The sequence below is a fragment of the Ambystoma mexicanum genome, chromosome 5q, assembly GCF_040938575.1.
Source record: "Ambystoma mexicanum isolate Mex_15411 chromosome 5q, UKY_AmexF1_1, whole genome shotgun sequence".
Taxonomy (NCBI): Eukaryota; Metazoa; Chordata; class Amphibia; order Caudata; family Ambystomatidae; genus Ambystoma; species Ambystoma mexicanum.
This window is the reverse complement of record NC_090933.1, coordinates 1,197,683,032-1,197,701,759: the sequence shown is the minus strand read 5'-3', so window position 1 is coordinate 1,197,701,759 and position 18,728 is coordinate 1,197,683,032. Positions and strand designations below refer to the sequence as shown.

At 42.5% G+C, this 18,728-nt stretch overlaps 1 protein-coding gene across 1 annotated transcript in view; it reads right to left on the bottom strand.

The window, feature by feature from the left end:
• DENND3 (DENN domain containing 3) overlaps positions 1-18,728 on the bottom strand; it is a 1,010,513-nt gene that overhangs the window by 289,580 nt on the left and 702,205 nt on the right. Inside the window, exon 17 of the mRNA XM_069621709.1 lies at positions 17,485-17,592. Coding sequence (XP_069477810.1) covers positions 17,485-17,592 — 108 coding nt within the window. The remainder of the gene's footprint in view (positions 1-17,484; positions 17,593-18,728) is intronic.

The window sequence follows — 18,728 nt, the reverse complement described above, 5'->3', positions numbered from 1 at the left end:
CCATAGTTACAGAAAAAGGCACTCAATCTCTGATGATCACTGCATCTCTGATGAACTGATGCAATTAACTTAAAAGGCACATGTGTGTAATTTTCCTCAACAGGGCTCCATAAAAACCCTCAGTAAGGCTCTTGTTTAACTTTATCTAGGCTGTGGTGTGGAAGGGTGAGCAAATCTATACACTTTATTATGTGCCCTGTCATTTCACTTCCTATGTCTGGGGTACAAGCAGGGCTCTAATCAGATGTTGCTCCCTACTTGGAGTCAAAAGATTTTTCAGGGAGTAAAACAGTAATTAGCTTTGCCAATAGAGATACTTTCTGCTTATTAAAAGATGTTCTTTACACATACATTTCCTTGTGAGATCGGGCATTAATATTATTAGAGTTCCTTCCTTCCTATGCCACTGCTCTACTGGTCACTAATTCTAAAACATATCAGTGGAGCTTTGTGGGTTGAAGCAATCATATGCTCATTATTTCTCGTTTTTGTAAAGCACATTTTCCTTTTTAGGGATTAAAAATTAATGGTGCATATGTCCCTTAGCTCTAAGGCTGGTGTTATCACTACACACAGGAGAACGTAATGTGGATAGTAACCAGAGACACAGGAGTTTTGGAGCATCATATTCTAAGGTGCAGTTATTCTGATGCAATTATCATTAAAAAATTATTAGAAGAATGTTCTCCTGGCCCTTGAAATACTTAAAGTGGCACTTGAACTCCTTTCAGCATGTTTTTGACACATTGCTTTTAATTGCCATTAATCCATCGGCAAATGTATTCTGGCTGAGTTTCTTGACAGCCACATCAGTTATGACAAGAGATATTTGTGTTTTGTAATACAAATGAGTAATTGTCCAGTGGCATAAAACATGCAGGGCCTCATTACGACTTGGGGCGGTATCCCGGCGTAAATCCATCAGAATACCATCCAAACTAATTACTGTTACCCCCTGTTGGTCTGGATGAATTTTCCGCCAGATTACAACTGGTGGTGGCAGTGTAATTCCCCATTTATATTGAGTCCATTGGACTCGAGGTGGCTTTTTTGGTGGAATTACTGCCGCAGAAATTCCGACGATTTCAGCTTTGAGTTGTAGGATTTACCTCCAGGATTTTCATAATTTGGCGTAGTGGTAAAGTTGGCGGTAATGGAGTTACCGCCAACATTACCACCAAACTCAGAATGAGGCTGATATTTTTCTCTGTCTCTGTGCAGAAGTATGTTTGCAAAGTACTGTTGCAGATAGCGAGTCTTGAACTGGTTGATGAGTTTTCTGTATAACCACATATGACATATTTTTATTTTAGCCTATGTGTTTGTTTTAAAGAATTGCAGTGGCTGGGAAGAGTAAATTCCTTTCCAAACTCTCTTCTTCGACGGTAGCTCACAAAGTGGCTTACCTCATTAGTAAGTTGCGCACACGGAAAATAATGTGCGCACAACAGCCAACCGGTTCCGCACACAGAGAAAAATAATTAGAGGGAACATTGACGGGAACATTGACCCTGAGTGATAAATTAATTGTGCATTATTTAGCAAATTTTATTTGGTTGTTTTAAAATGGATATCTATTATATCTGTTAATACAAATACATATGGAATTATAAAATATTGTAAAATATGTTTTAATATGATTTTGAAGTTGTTTTAAACTATCAATTTTGAAAGGTTGACATAAGTTCAACCAAACAAATTAATAAAATACATTACTGTATTTGATGCAACTTTCTCAAAACACTTGGTTACAGTGTTCTCCACGCACCAGAAAAGATCTTTTCATTTCTCAAAATGAATGAGTAATGGGCTCCTAACTCTGTTTTGAATAAAAAAGGGTTTGCCCTGCTTTGGCATATTCCAAGTCATACACAAGAACTTTGCCGAATATACCTCACAAACCTTTTGTGTGGGCACTTTTCGCTTGTCTGTTTGTTATCACTGGACCTGTGAGCAGGATGATGGCAAGGCTGTGTTCAGGCACAAGGAGAGGCCGTGTGGTGTTAGAGAGATTTATCATTTTTATGCTTCATCCCCTCTCCTAACGAGACCTCCAGCGCTTTTGCTGGACTTCTGGGGCTTTTTCATTCAATCCTGAATGAGTGAAGCCTTTTTCCTCTAATTCATTCTTGTAGGCTCTGTCTTTTGGAACTCTATTCTTTGTATTCTACCTGTCTGCTACGGTTTATGGTGACTTTTTCAAACACCATATTTTCGAAATGCCATTTTCTCGACACAATTTCGCCGAATGCTTTTTTAAAAGTTTATTTTTTGAAATGGGGGGTTCGCCCCCAACCCCTGTTTTTTATTGATACTTTTTTTTAGTAACCAAACAAAAATAAAACATAACATGTAAAATAAAAAATTCGAAAAAAAAATCAGTATTTTGTTTGAGAAAATGGCATTTCGAAAATATGTTTTCGAAATATTGACTGGATACCGTCTGCTACATAGCACTTAAGGCATCTGTGTTTTTTCTACTGCAGCACACAGCTCCTTTTGGGCAGTGTTGCTGGGGACCCTTCGGGTCCTCCTTTAAGATTATTTTCCTGTATCCTAAAGTTACTACAGTTCTTACTTAGTATCTCTCCCAAAACTATACGTCAGAGAGACTGGCACTCGCCACCATCAGTGGAGTGCCAAAGGGATACCTAGTATCTGTCATGCCTGCGCCATGGGCGCATCCATTTGTGCTCAATATGGACTATTTGTTTATCATTTATTTACAACAGACTCTTGGATCAATCTATATTTACTTTGGGGACTTTATTTCCCATTTGCGAGACTTTGGCGCTTTATTATTTTTTCCAACAAACTACGCATACCACAATGCACTTGGCTATAAGCATCGATTCCTGGCTGTTCCTATTGGTCATCAAAGGAACTACACCCCCCCAGAAGCCCTAGGGATTGGCTCTGCTTCCACCAACTCAGGAACAGAGAGGGAGGTGGCCGATTGTCTGCAGGTGTGCTTAGCCAGGTGCAACCAATTAGCCTGCCTCTGTGCTGGGCTAGGCAGTATAAAAGGCTGCTGCCTGCAGTGGCTCAGCCTCTTGCATTGAGAGACCTTCCTCCACCTTTCGTGTCTTTCTACGGATCTTTGTATGCTGTTTACCATCACTCCTGCTTGGACCCTGCCTTGCAGCTTGCTACACCCTGCTGCCTACAGCCCTAGCCTTTTGGGCTCCCTGCCTCAGCCCTGCTCCTCTGGGCGTCCTGTCTTGCAGTCTGCTACACCCTGCTGCCTACAGCCCTAGCCTTTTGGGCTCCCTGCCTCAGCCCTGCTCCTCTGGGCGTCCTGCCTTGCAGCCTGCTACACCCTGCTGCCTTCAGCCCTAGCCTTTTGGGCTCCCTGCCTCAGCCCTGCTCTTCCAGGTTCCTGCCTTGCAGCCTGTTACTCTTCGCTGCCTACAGCCATAGCCTTCCAGGCTCTCTTCCTCACAGCCCTGCTCCTCCGGGGCTCTCCACATTGCAGCCGATCACGCTCTGCTGCCTTCCAGCCTCCGCCCTTGCCCTGCCGGGCTCTCCACATTGCAGCGGATCACGTTCTGCTGCCTTCCAGCCTCCGCCCTTGCCCTGTTGGGCTCTCTACATTGCAGCTGATCACGCTCTGCTGCTTTCCAGCCTCAGCCCTTGTCCTCTGGGCTCCCTGCTCTGCAGCCTGCCTCACTCCGGCTGCCTACAGCCCTTGTCCTCTGGGCTCCCTGCTCTGCAGCCTGCCTCACTCCGGCTGCCTACAGCCCTTGTCCTCTGGGCTTCCTACTTTGCAGCTTATCACGCTCCGCTGCCTACTACCTACCTTTTTCCGCTGGGTTCTCGGCCTAGCAGCCCTCTACAGTCCTCTGCAACCTTCTACGGTCAGCGGCCCTGCCCCTCAGGGCTCACTCCTTGCTGCCCGGCCCTTCTGGGTTCCTTGCCGTGCAGCTTGCTTTACTCTGCTGCCCTAAGCCCTTTTCCTCTGGGCTCTCTACCTTACAGCCCTGCTCCTGTGGGCTTGCTCATTGCTTTCCTGCTCCTCTGAGCTCTCAACCTTGTTCCTTACTGTCCTCTGCTATCCTATCCTGTTACACGACTTTCCCTTCATTTCCTTCTGCTAGTTTGCTATCAACCTCCTTTTCCTGGATTTGTCTGTAAGTATCTTCTCTTGTCCTGTTTGTAGACCCTTTTGTACAGAGCTTGTCTGTTGGTTCCCATCAGTCAACCTCTGCCCTTTCCCTTGTCTCGTTTCTACATTACAGACACCCATAGCTGCTGTTCCAAGTCATGAGCAAACAGCGTGGGCCTCTGTTATAGCAAACTGTGCAGAAGGCTTGAGTATTTCCTAAGGTTCGTGGAATACTCTTTTCCTATATCTGCATACACCCCAAGAGGGAATTCATTCTGTACCTTTCCTTGCTACTCTTGCCTACTCTTCGTTCTCTTTCCTTTCAGCTGTGTGTGTGCTTCTCTGTCCACTTTATTTAGGCACAACCACCCAAACCCTTTTTGGGTGTCCTGTGCCACTCTTAATAGAGTGCCATCCCTGACAGTATCCCCCCTCTCTCTATTCCTGTGACTTTTTAGTCACATAGACAATCACCTAGTTATGGCTGGTGGCAGTGGATGTGTTCTACCAGGTATTGTGTGTTGTTTGTACCGCAGGCTCTGTCCATAGCCTTGGTAGTCCACAATAGGGACATCCAAGTACCAACATGGGGTGTCCCTTCTTTTTTCACTATTACTAGCATGGTTGTCCTTTGTTAGCCTTTCTTCTACCATTCTGGGAGTGGGAGGTAAGTGTGTGTGTGTTTTGCCTTCAGCAGGAACCAGTAGGTACCCCCGCCTGGGCTCCAGAGTGTCTGGGCAGGCAGAAGGGAAGGAGTTTTCCACCCCTGTGTCCTTTGACTGCCATGTTGCCTGAATAGGTCCAGCTCCCACACGGGGTCTGGCTGTCCTGATTGGACAGCCAAACGCCCCTTTCTGTAAAATGGCGAGAGAGATTGCAGAGGAGTGTGTGCTGGAACTCTATAAAAGGTGAGGCTTCTGGAGTGAAAAGCAAGTCCACCACTGAAAACAGAAGTAACCGAAGAAGACGACCAGAGACGCCTGCAGACCATTTGCAACACTGTGAAGCTATCACTGCTGTCCTGACCCTGTTTTCTGTGCTACAGAGGAGATCCGAAGAGGATGACTCCTTCCCTTTAGCTGGTGGGAACAACCAGTCCCAAGACAAATTTTGAAATGAGCCATCTCCCGAGGCCCTAGCAGCTTCCAGAGCAGTGGATCTCCAGTACCAGGAGACCTGCTGCCCATTTCGAGTGCATCATTGTGGAAAGGCCAAATCCATCCACATCTTTGCTGAAACCATAAGAACACTCCCGAGATCGATCCAGCTCGCACAGACCCCTTCACCAGAGTGTGGGACTGCAGGACGCAAAGAAGATTTACCAGGCGATCCGTGTCCTTTGTTGGTGCTGCAGAAAAGGCTCTAAAACCACAGACCGAACCAAGAGGTTGCTGTAAGTCGTGCTACAGCTCCTCCCTCGAGCCTGCTGCTGAGAGATCCATGTCTGTCCTGCCTTCAGTCACCAGACCAAGGAATCCATAGGTCAAGTCCAGAACTTCACCATCGTGGAGCATCCAGCACAAACATATTCCTCTAACCTAAGGTACTGTGGTGAAAGAGTTATTGCTTACCTCATTCAGAGAAAACGCTTCAGAAGGTTGGAGTGCACATAGAGGAGTCCAGGGCATCCCCCTCTTGCCTCCGACCCAAGCCGCTGCTTGTGTCCCCTTTTTGAGTCCGTTTTAAGGTCTCCATTTTTAGTTGTTAACTTGCTGCTTCAATAACTCTAGACACTGGAAGATATCTGCAGGAACTCTTCATTATTCGGTGATTGTCAAGACTTCACGCCCTCTACGAACTGCCTTCAGCTACGGTTGCTTTTTTGGACTCAAAAGACTTACTAGGTGAAGAAATCATCTCTAGAACCTTGAACTAAGCTCATGCTACACTAGCTAACCATTTTCCTCCCTTTGAGTGACTTTACTATATGTGTTTGCAGAGTAAATGTACAACCGAATAACCTGTTGAAAACCACATGTCTTTTCCCTTTTTAACGTTGCTACAAATGTAACCGCGAACAAACACAAAAGTGAAAGTGCCCTTTGAAGTGTATCATCAAATATCCTAAGTGTTCTACCATAAATGTCTGAAGTATTTAAAGTGATTCTGGTGTAAATATAATAAATATATACTTTTTATATAACTATATGTTTAAGTGCCTCTTTGTTGTGCCTGTCTAGCTAAGATTCAGTGTACTTACCTACAGCTCACATCTTCCTCTTAAGAAATGCTTGACTGCTCTGCCACTCTACCAAGGTCCTGAGCAAGTACAGGCTGATACTAAGAGTTGGGTATCTACAAACCACTGGGATAGCTTACTAAAGTCTTACTGTCAGTAGGCCTTTAGGAAAATACCCCTAACATGTGGTATCAATGGGTGCCATTTGAACTGTGTCTGGAGTGCCTCAGAGAAGGAGCCAGGTGTGACACTGAAGCTGCAAGTGAGATTAATGTAAGGGGGAAGTAGGAGAATCAGGAATTGTGTGAGCGGGCAGGGGGGAGACAAGGTTTAGTGGGTTATTCACTGCAAACATTAAGTCATGGCTGGGGGATACTGAACTAAACCAGGGACAATAAAAAGCGGTTGTAGGGGTCTTCCTGACAAGCGAGCACAGCGCAAATCTGACATATGCGCTGAAAGTGAAAGCTGGAAAAGATCAGAGGGGAATAGAAAGGAGAAAAGTGTGAAAAGTGCATAAAATAACAAAAGCAAATTCGGGAAAAAGGAATGAAGGAATTTCATCATAGCTATGTTAACAATACTCTGTGGCACATTCAGAGGAGCTTGCAGCAGATTTGGTCTAGTTGAGTAGTCAAGAAGCAACCAAATATATGAATCCACCCCTTGCAGAACAATACAATATAATATGTGCTGACACCATTTGTGAAAAACAAGTATAAGGGTGCATACTGTTGGCTACAAAAGTGGATTACAATTAAAGAAATAGGGGACCCAAGTATCAAAACTAATTAAGAAAAGTGTTTGTGGCTTTGAGCCATCACAAGACATTACGAATCACTTAAAAGAAGCAAGAATGTTTCCAATATTTTTATAGAAAGCCGGCCATACTGTGCAATAACGTCTGCTCCAAATACCTAGTGCATTAAATCACCCATCATGCCATCAGGTGATCTTTGCTTCACTATCAAAAATGTCCTTTTAGATCAGGTGTAGCCAACCCGTCACCCTACAGATGTTTTAGCCTACAACTCCCATAATTTTACAACGATGACTATACTGGCTAGGGCTAACATTATGTTATGTTGTTATTTGTTTATTATGCGCCGTAGCCTGCATGCATCAGGGCACAGTGGAGAGACAGGCTGAATATCACATATTAGGGCATGTGCAAAGGGTGAAACATTAGTTAAATAGTGAGGTCTTTAAAGTAAGTTCTCATCAGCACACAAATTTATAGGCAATTTATTCCAGGCCATGACTACATCTTCACTGGGTAGGAGCAGTCTTTGCTCTTTATCCATTTGCTTTGCGGACATATCTGCTGCATAGAGTCCTTAGATCTAGTGACTCTTGCCACATTCCGTACTTTGATGCGTTCTTTCAGGTACCCAGTGTCATGGGTACTAGCCCCGGGCCCACATTTAAGCCCCTCTCATCCATAGCACGAAGGGATGTATGGAAGGAAAGTCGGGTAGGAGCCATTTGGGTAAGGACCTGGCATATGAAAAACACATTAGGACATCCATTCATTTTACGGACCATAATAATCCCGTTTATTTTTTAATCACATCCTGTTGCCTGTTAGTGACTTCCAGTGTGCCAACTCGCAGAGCACTCTAGTCACTGCGCGTGGCTGCTTATTTAAGCCACGCCCAGAGACTAGCCCATGCTTCTCGTGCTCTCTGTTGCCGAGTGCACACGCTGATCTCCGCTCGAATACTGTACCAGCGCACCTAACTGTTTCTCTCTGCGGCTCCTCGTTTCTGCAACACCTAGAAGAGAGAGAGAAGAACAAGAATTGTAAGTTTGCACTCCCGACTTCCCCGTCTCGCGCGCTACATAGGACTAACTACTCACCTCCGATCCCACGCGGTCGAGCGGGAGCCAGCTTCCATCGTCAGAGCGACTCCTGTAAGGGAACACAAATAGAAAGGGAATTAGAAGTGAAAACTGGCCATCTGCATCACCCGCACCTGCAATTGCAATTTACCTCACCAAAACTGGAAACCGGTGAACTAACTGGTCACCGCTGCACTTACCTGTGAGACTTTTATCACTTGGGTCTCAAACAGTGTGTTCAGCAGTACTTCCATCAGCCGCCCTCTCAAATCAAGTACAAGGCAGCACCCAACACCCAAGACCCAAGACCAAGTGGGAGACAGCTGGTTCCTTGAATAACCAAAGGTATGCACCCCTGCACTTGCAGGATGGAGAGCGCACCAAACTAATTAAGAAGGTGAGCCACACCTTAGTTAAGACCCTATATCTGGGGGTTGAGAATAGGAGGGACGGGTGGAAATAATGTCCAAGAACCTCCCGAGTCTTTCCTTTTTTTTGGCTGAACACCCTTCCCATCAACCTGGGGCAGAGGAAACTTCAGGGCAGAACAGAAGGACTCCCTTGTTCCTGCAGAGACACACAGGTGAGCGTGACACCTAGGTGCATTTCCAAATAAATACTTATGGGTCATGATGTTAATCTTAAAGTTTATTCTGGGCTCTATTGGGAGCCAGTGCAGCTCTCTCCTGTGCACAGACACGTGATAAAACTAGAGATGTTTTTTATAACCCTAATGACATCATTTTGCAGTGTGTAATTTCTTGATACAGACTTGTCTTGCCCCGCCTAACAGATCATTACAATAATCCGGCCTTGGCATAACCAACGGTCTAACCAGTGTGACAGTTCACATTGGAGATAAAGGGTTTCACCAGCCGCAGGAGCCTCATGTAATATTGGATGTTTTACTTATACTTGTCACCTGAGCTTCGGCACTGAGTGAGGCCTCAACAGTGACACCAAGATTTTTGACTTTTTCTACTGTTTTTATAGAATATTGTTGTATACAGAATTTTGAGTAGGAGATCCCTAATTTATCTCGGGCTGAGCCGAATACCAGGAGTTCTGTCTTTTCAGTATTAAGACATAAACCATTGTCTGTCATCCAAATTTGTATTGCCTCATATGTGGATGAGAGGTTCTGCGTATTTTACGTAATCGCCACTCAGCTCAAAAATGACCTCAGTGTTGTCTGCGTAGTTAGTGAAGTATAAACCGAGAGAATATTAAAAGATCACATAACGGGCCGCAAAAATATTAAAAATAGTAGGCGATATGCACAACCCCTGGGGAACTCCACATATACTATTTGCAGGCTTTGAGAAAACGTTTCCCCAAACACTCTTTGTCATTTATTTTGCTCAGGAAGGCCTCAGCCCACTTGATTGTATCATGGGAACATTGTCCCTAATGGGAGTGTAACACAAAACATCTAAAGGTGAAAGGTTGACTATCCCTATTTTAGATTTCACTTCTAAAATAGATTTCTTCACAGTAAAGCAAGTCTCTCAAGTAGTTCACCAAAGTATGTATCTCCTCAACCCTCCCAACTTCAATATCACACACATTCCACCAACCAATACTGATGTTTTCCTCTACAACCTCTGTCCCTCCCAAATCAATATTTATAACATTTTATAACATCTTTATTTATTGGTTTCAAACAGATACATGTAAGATAACAATACAAGAAAATTAATACAATGAAAACCTTTGAACCTTACCATGTAAATATTATGCATAAATCACATCCCCAACAATAAAAAAAATTTAAAAAATTATACGTTGGGTAAATAAAGCTCATTGCAAATACAACATATTCTCATCAAAATGTGTCTACTTTCCTTAACATATAGACAAGAAGACAAAACAAAAAAATCACAACAAACACAAACACATAAATTAAAGACTACGAATATCACTATTGACCCTATTAAGACACCATATTCATCATTTTCTCCAGTTGGCGCCCCACTACCATACCAATCGATGAAAGACTTCCAATAAGGACCAATAGGTTTCCACCTTACCCTGCTTCCTAAGCAAAACTAATTCAGACAATACAATCACATCATTAATCCAATCTTCCACTGTTGGTTTTTTTCTGGACTTCCACACCTTCAATATCTGTTTTACTGCTATCACTAAAATGTTATCTATCCAAGCTCCATACAAACGAGCTATCAAACCGTGTCCACTTTTCGCTAGTAACAAAACCTGAAATGGCTCTCTTGGAAACGAAATTGACAAAGTGATATCCAACCTATCTAGCACCTCACGCCAAAAAGTCAGCACTCTTGGACAATGCCACAACATATGGCTCAATGTCCCTTTCTCTTCCCCACATCCCCAACAAAAATCTTCAGTTATTAATCCCAAAGTACACGTTCGTACTGGTGTCCATGCAATCGCCCCAGAACCTTCTGATGAACAAGCCGTAACTTAAGATCCATCTTACTATTGTACCCAACCCGCCACACATGTTTCCAGGCATCATCACTGACTGCACAACCTAAATCTATCTCCCATTTCTGCTTCAAGTTATTCCAAGACTCCAACACCGAATCACTCTCTCGCATAAGTTTCAGATATGTAGATACATTACGTGGCAATGAGCAAAACATGGTCCAACCCACTGGTTCCTTCTCTAGCGGTATAGACAACATATTGAAAACATGTGTCAACAGACTTACAGACTTAAGTGTCCATCCCGCAGTAAATCTCCCAATGACAATACCCCCTTCGAAATACAGCTTCGCCAGTACAAAACCCTATTTCATATTTGTAACGCAGAGTTATAGCAAATTGGCGAATTATGGTTCAAGAGCACATTGCCATTAAAATTAAGTATCCACCATGACATTGAGTCTTTAGCCACCTTAACAGTTGGTAACTTAGTAGTCCTTTAGGAAATTTACCCATTGAAAAGATATTTTCCAATCGGAATGGAAACAAGGCATCCCTTTCTATAGTCAACCAGATTGGTGGTTCTTCTACCTCTAGGGCTGGTTTCTTCAAAATAAAACCTCTATAATACTTTTCCAAATTCGGATATCCAAACCCCCCTGCCTTAGTGTCCTGTTGCAAAATGTATTTTTCGGAATCTTAGGAGCCTTCTTCTCGCCCCAAAGAAAATCTTGGAAGACCCAATCAATTCCTTTAAGCAATTTTTTTGAAAAACTAAGGAGAATCGATTGCATAACATAAGATCTTAGGTAAAAATGACATTTTAACCGTATTAATCTTTGCCTAAATCCAACCTTGACCATTTTTGAATATCTCTCCTAAGGGTATCTAATAACTTAGTTACATTAAAATGAACCATTTTCCGTAATCTTTGATCAGAAAAATACCCAAATATTTCACATACATTCAGACCACTTACAATTCTATCCTTTAAAATCCCCTCTTCTAACTGCCATCGAGAGCGGGAACACCTCTCTTTTATCCCAATTGATTTTATAACCTGAAAACTTGCCCACTTTTCCAAGTACCTCCTTAAGAATCACACTACCCCTCTCAGGGTCTGAGAGCACCACCACCATATCCTCCGCATAAGAGAGTACTTTAACTTCCTTTATCCCAAAGTTCAGTCCACGTAGTCTCTGTTCATTTCGTATCAATGCTACCAAGGGCTCCAGAGCGATATTAAATAAGAAAGGTGATAAAGGACATCACTGTCTCGTACCTCTGCTAAGACTGAAATCTTCAGACATTTCACTATTGACCAAAACACGCGCCGTTACTGAGTTTTGAAGACAACAAACCATCCCTCTGAACCTATTTCCAAATCCCATTTTCTCCATAGTAAATTCTATAAAGTCCCAGTTCACTCAGTCAAATGCCTTCTCAGCATCCATGTAGACCAAGGCAGCATTGACACGTTCATTACTATAAAGACTTATTATGTCTACCAATGTCCTTATGTTGTCATAACCGGATCAACGCCTCATGAATCCTACTTGAGACTCATGGATGATTTTCCCAGTGCAACCACCCAATCTATTTGCCAATACCTTTGTAAGACGTTTGATATCACGTTTAACAGACATATAGGTTTGTAGTTCTTACATTTTTTACTATCCCTTCCTTCTTTAGGTATCACAGTAATCATGGCATCAGTCATTGAATGACACAAACCTTCCCCTTTTAAAAACGAATAAAACAAATCACATAATATCGGAGCCAAAAAAGTATCACATTTTCTATAGAAGTCAATGGGTATCCCCTCAAAACCCATACATTTCCCTAGTTGCAGTTGGCCAATTGCCAAAAAAACCTCATCAATTCAAATGTCCGCTTCTAGCAAATTAGTTCGGCAAGTGACCATTTTTTTTAATAGGAATATTTCCAAATAAACTTTCCAAATCATGTCTGGCTATTGATTCTTCTTCTGTATATAAAGTTTTGTAGTAATTCCTAAAACTTGAAGAAATATCAGTATTCTTCCACGCTATTTGTTCATTCTCGTCCTTAATTCCCTGAACAAAGGTCCTTCCATGCATATCCCTCAGTCTATTCGCCAATAGCCTACCACTTCTGTCACCAGCCTCCCAATATTTTTGTCATGAAAAAAAAGAGACCCCTTTCTGCCATCAAGTTGTTCGCATTTGCCAATTTTTCCCGAATCTAGTTAATTTCAGACCTATATTTTATCCTCCCTTGTCGGGCGTATTTTTGCTGTAGTTTAGACAACTGCACTTCGAATAAATTAAAATCCTCCATGGATTTTTTCTGAAGACGAGAAGTCCAATCAATCATAAAACCCCTAATTTTCGCTTTAAAACTATCCCATATAATCCCTTTTCCGGACAAACCTTCATTTATTTCAAAGAAATGGGTCATTTATGACAACAGATCCATTGTTATCTCCTTTTCCTCTAATATTCCCGTGTTTAACCTCCATTTCCTAAAAGATGGAACAACCACATCCATTTGCAAACAAAGATCCATTGGTGCATGATCAGAAATGTCCCTCTCCCTAATATTAACATCCAGAGTTTTGTCCATTAGCGTCTTAGTGATCAAGATATAATCCAACCTAGAGAAAGAATCATGCACCTGGGAAAGGAATGTGAATTCTTCTTCAGAAGGATGCAATTTCCTCCATATGTCAACCAATCCAAATTTTTAAAGAAAAAGAAAATCAAATTTCCTACAAGTATTCACATTGGTATATGTTTGTTTATTTAATTTATATAGCGCTTTAAGCCAAAGCACTTTACAATATAACAACAGGTACAAAAGTGAGAGAAGCATATTTACAAACATGAACAGGTCATAAGAACAATAAATAGAACTATTTACAAGGGGTGAGTGGGTGGGTAGAGGAGGGCGGTAGGTGAAGGGAGTTACGGTGTAGAATTTGAGGTAGGAGAGAGTAAGGGAGGGGGGAGGGGAACGGAAGGGGGAGTGTATTTGTTACCATCTTAAGGTCAGAGGGAAAGGAGAGAGAATGGGGGAGGGAGAGGGGTAGGTGAAGGGAAGGGGGAGTGATCTAGTGTCCTCATTGCTATTAAGTAGTATTTATTACCAATTTAAGGTCAGAGGAGAAGGGGAGAGGATGGGGGAAGCGAGGGGGGGCAAGGGTAGGAGGGGAGGGGTAGGGAAGGGAAGTCGGGGGGTTGAAGAAGATGGGCTTTCAGGGAGTGGCGAAAGGATGAGTAGGTAGGGGTGGAGTGGATGGAGAGCGGGAGGGAGTTCCAGTGTAGGGGGGCCAAGAGTTGGAAGGAGCGTGAGCATGGGGCTGGGGGTACAGTGAGGAGGTAGAGGTTTGCTGAGCGGAGAGAGCAGGAGTGGGAGTACAATGAGAGGAGGGAGGAAAGGTAGGGGGGCGCCTACACAAGCTGACTATCTAGCGTGTAATCACAAATACAATTAAAGTCCCCACCTAAAATGTTTGTCTCGCCATTCATTTCATTCAACATTTTCGAAATATCATCAAAGAGGCCCTTACCAGAGCTGCATGGGCCATAAATGCAACCTAAGGTGATCAACTTTTCCTTATAAATTATATCTGGAAAAATCATGAAACCCTACCCATCCATCACTACCTTTTCAATAATTTAAATTGCAAACCTTTTCTAAATAATATACGTACTCCCCTGGAATTAGTAAAATAACAGTTAGATAGGTCTTTATTATATCTGGAATTAGTCAGCCATTGCCTAGTTTCATCTATCAAGTGTGTTTCCTGTAAAAAAACGATATCAGCCTTGGACCTCCATAATCTCGCCTTAACCTTTCTCCTCTTCCTAGGGCTTTTCAAACCCTTAACATTCCACGTTACTACCATCAAATTATTTTCTGCCATCTCAACCTATTCCCAGTAACCTTTAAGTAGAATATTGTCCTCTGCATCAGCTGTAAGCAACACAATACCTATCTCGCGAATACAAACCATTAGAGCACCTGGAACATCAAAATCACAGAGCATCCATAATAGAAATCCATGCAAGGTGTCAATACATACAAACAACATAAAAACAGATAAACAGACCACACATCCACAAAACACAACATAAAAAAATACAGCAAGTAATAATAAAATAGAACCTTGAGGAAGTCCTCTAGGTAATACTGAATACCAAACCTCACTAAACAATCGGCATTACAACCCAACCCATCCAAGGTTGTACCTACCATTATACTATATAAATAATCAATACATTGGTCTCCCTAATAATCAGATCCAAAGTAAGATGCTAATTATATGTATTATATTTTTTTTTAAAAAGGAAGTTCCAACCAAATCTATCTAGACTATAACTAAGTTCCCAAAGTCTAACCAATCATATAATGCACTACATTTACCCAGAGTCCCTGACACCCTATTCCTTATAACACAATATTTAACAAATCACATCTTGCTTAGTACACCACTCCTCCCCAACACCCCATTGAGCCTTTAGAGTTCATTGGATCAATACATTTTGGTGGGCGTTGACATTAAGATATGATCTGAAAATAAAGGCCTAACTCAAGAACATATCATCCCTTATACTCATTAACCTATATCTAACATGGACAAATGTTACAGTGTAACTGACATCAACCCTTCCCTATTTTGAAAGTCTGAAATTGCAGGTTCCTAGATGAGCTAATATCATGGCGAGTCACAATGAGATTAGCATTCCTAGACCTTTGTCATAGTTGACACATAGGATTCTGGGCTTCTGACCATACCACCAGTATTGTTACATATTAGGAACAACACATCCACACATCTTATTCCGTCAAGGCTATACAGCATGATCCCATTAGCCATATTGTTACGACTCCATGAATCTACACAAGAGCATAATCCATCAAAATCCCCCAACTAGCCAGCAGTTTTGCAAATGGGTTCTTCATTCCATTAACTTCTTGTATGAAGTATTCTAACAAAACAGACATACAGTTCTAACACAAAACCATGTTAGAACGTCCAGCATGTTCCCATTCTTTCCCAAATGCAACTTTTTAGAGAAAACATTGTTTATGCACCCACATATGCATCTGCTCATTTGGTAATCAAGTTCATATGCATTCCCCATATTTGGGAATGCCTATTACATTCAAATTGTGATTTTTATCATCCACATGTGTGCGTCGTACTATACGGGTTTTACACATATCAATAGTTCTCTTCGTGCAAACATTAACTAAGCCCAGTCAGGGAATCACTTGTCAAGATCTAGTCTCAGTTCACTTCTCCTTCTCAATACACTTGGTGGTAATTTTAAACAACATAACTTCTGTGTTTGATGACCACACTACACAGATGGAATTATGCATGTATATCCTTAACAGTTTCAATTCCCTCTCTGGGTTCCCAGCTAGCGGAATATCTCTACCCAGTTAGAGCGATTGCCAATGTCAAATTGTGCAAACATCAGTAATCCCATGAGCCATGAATACACACAGAGTATCCAAGTTAAAAACTTGTATCAATACAAGCTAATGCAGCGCAATCCAACACATAGTTCTCAACCCTTCTCTTTAACAAGGAGGGTGAAAACACCAGTTTCCCATTAGGGGGTGTGGTAAGAGCCCCCTGAAGTGAACGGGCACACAGGGGCCCAGCAAGAGAAACAGTTGACTACAAGGAAAACAACATTCTTAACACAAACTAATATTATAAACCAAGACACTTACTCTCACATGAGGCCAAACAAACACATCAAAGAATGTTGAAGGTTATCAGTGCGGACTCGCCACCCCCCCACCATCTTCATCTGGTCCACCTCCGTTCCACAATCCGCTGCGCCAGCCCAATTACTAAAACTGAACCCGCGTGAGGCATGTAACAGAGTCCACGACTCCAAGGAAGGTGAAACAGACGAGCCTGTGGATGAGCTGTGTCTGTATGCCTTCCACGGGAGACACCTGCCATAAGCCAATGAACCAAGAGCTACGCCAACCTCCAATGAGCCTAGATATGCACTCCACCTGAGGCCCAGACAGAAACAATTGCACTGCGCATACATTCTTTGTGCATTTAACTATTGAACATGTATATACAGGGCTGATGACGTCAGGCATGTCGGAAAATGTGATTTGAGAAACATGTACTTAACTTGTCTCTGATCAGTTTAAAGGCATCCAAATACACAGAATGAGAATGTTTGCTTCCGTAGCTCATACCACCAACGTGGGTTTGTCAAGGCGCTTGAAGAGTATGTGCTCATTACCGAATGTAGGGTTACTCTGCCTGACCTACAGAGACTCTGCAGTTCCCTGGGCTGTACCGTTATGAAAGCACTGAACCCTTACTTGTTTGCGGTTTTATATCACACCACCAGAAAGACATGCAAGAGTCCAGCTGCAGGCAGGACCAAATCTCTAGAGGGACCGTCCGAGTGCGACATCCTAGCCATTAAAGATCCGGGTTTGGCCGGGCAGCGGAAGAGCTTCTGAATGCAGCGTACTGGACCTAGCTTGTTCAACAACATCTCAACAAGGACCAAACCCAATGGATGCACAGACCTCACCTGAGGCCACTGGGTGATTGAAGAGACCCGCTCCCGCCATGATCCAACCCGCTACACCGGGCCCCAAATCCCCTAGCCGAGTGGCAGAAATAATTCACAAATCGCCCGATTCCCGCCCACGCTGTCAAATGGACAGTACCAAAAAATCCAGTGTCCATCAGCCCGTGTCCAACAGTCCAACTTCTGTACATTCCATCTTCATGCTACGAACAACGCCATTGTTCACCTGTGGCTCCGATCATGATCCATACGGAAGTACAAACCTACGCAAGTCACGTTATGCTAAGACCTTTCCTCTAATCCTAATAATGTATCAGCCCACACGTAGCATTCAAAACAAAGCAAACAGTAATGCACGCGCGTTATTTTAACATACAATGAAGTACCTGGAGCATACAGCAAGACATCTACTGACTGTGAAACTGTCTCACCCGAGGAAGGATTAATTCTGTGCTTTAGTGTTTCTGATGTGGTTTTGGGAACCATCATTGGAACTAAAATCAAGAAGAGAAAAATAACAAGAAATCATGCATTTGCCATATGCCAAATTTGCCAAATAACAAGATCATATAGTGACATATATTGTACATTGATTATAGTATTTATTTAGATGTTTCAACCTGCAGGCAAAATTTGCTGATCTTCTGTAATGGTTATGAATGATTCTGGACATACACTATCCTCGATCTATTTAAATATTCTTAAAAGCCATTGCCATAGAGCACACAATAGCCCCAGAGACATTGGGGGAGTATGAGAACAACTAGACGTGAGAGCAATGGAAGTAAATATGGCATGGCTGCACCCATTTCCTCAGTATCAATACATCTTGCATCAATTGCAAAAAATGAAGTAGGTGATAAGAAGCTCGAGAAGAAAATGGTCATCACTCAGAACTATGGGTGCCAAAGGTATGTGTTTTCATCCAATAACTACTATCTACTATTCAGATTCGATATCTTTTTTAAAGACTTCGCCCAATAATAACCACACATTTAGGAGGGACGTCAGTTGTTCCTAATTAAATAATGTGCTAGATGAACATTTGCTGAGCCAGTAATACTTGAGCAGTGATAATGTATACAGTGCGGACTAAGTAGTTGCCATACAAAATGTGAATATAGTTGCACCACTCATAAAGAGAGGCATAGCTTAGCTATTCTTTCTCGAGAGTAAAATCAATAATAAATAATACCCATGGAGAATATTTGTTTGCGGCAGCATAACAGGCAGACGATGAAATTACTTACCTCTAGGTAATATTCTTTCTGATGGATGTTTCTCCCATGGATTCCTCATCTATAATAGACTCCCATAGCAGTACATGGATCTAGAGAAGGGACAGCACCTCAAAGCAGAAAACTCAGGAGGACCTCCACCAAAATGAGCGTCCTGTCCTGACTTGAAATCCAGGTTTGACGAACGTATGCAGCGAGGCAAATATACCCATCTGGCAAATGTCCAGAACAGGGTCCCCTCTCTGCTGGACAGAGGTGGCAGTCAGACGTCTGGTAGAATGGCATAACGTCACCATAAGCACACGTCATATTTGATACAATGCTGCCACCCAAAGGCCAGCCATGCAAAGTGAAACTTATTAGCCATTTCAATGAAAGTTTCATACATCTCT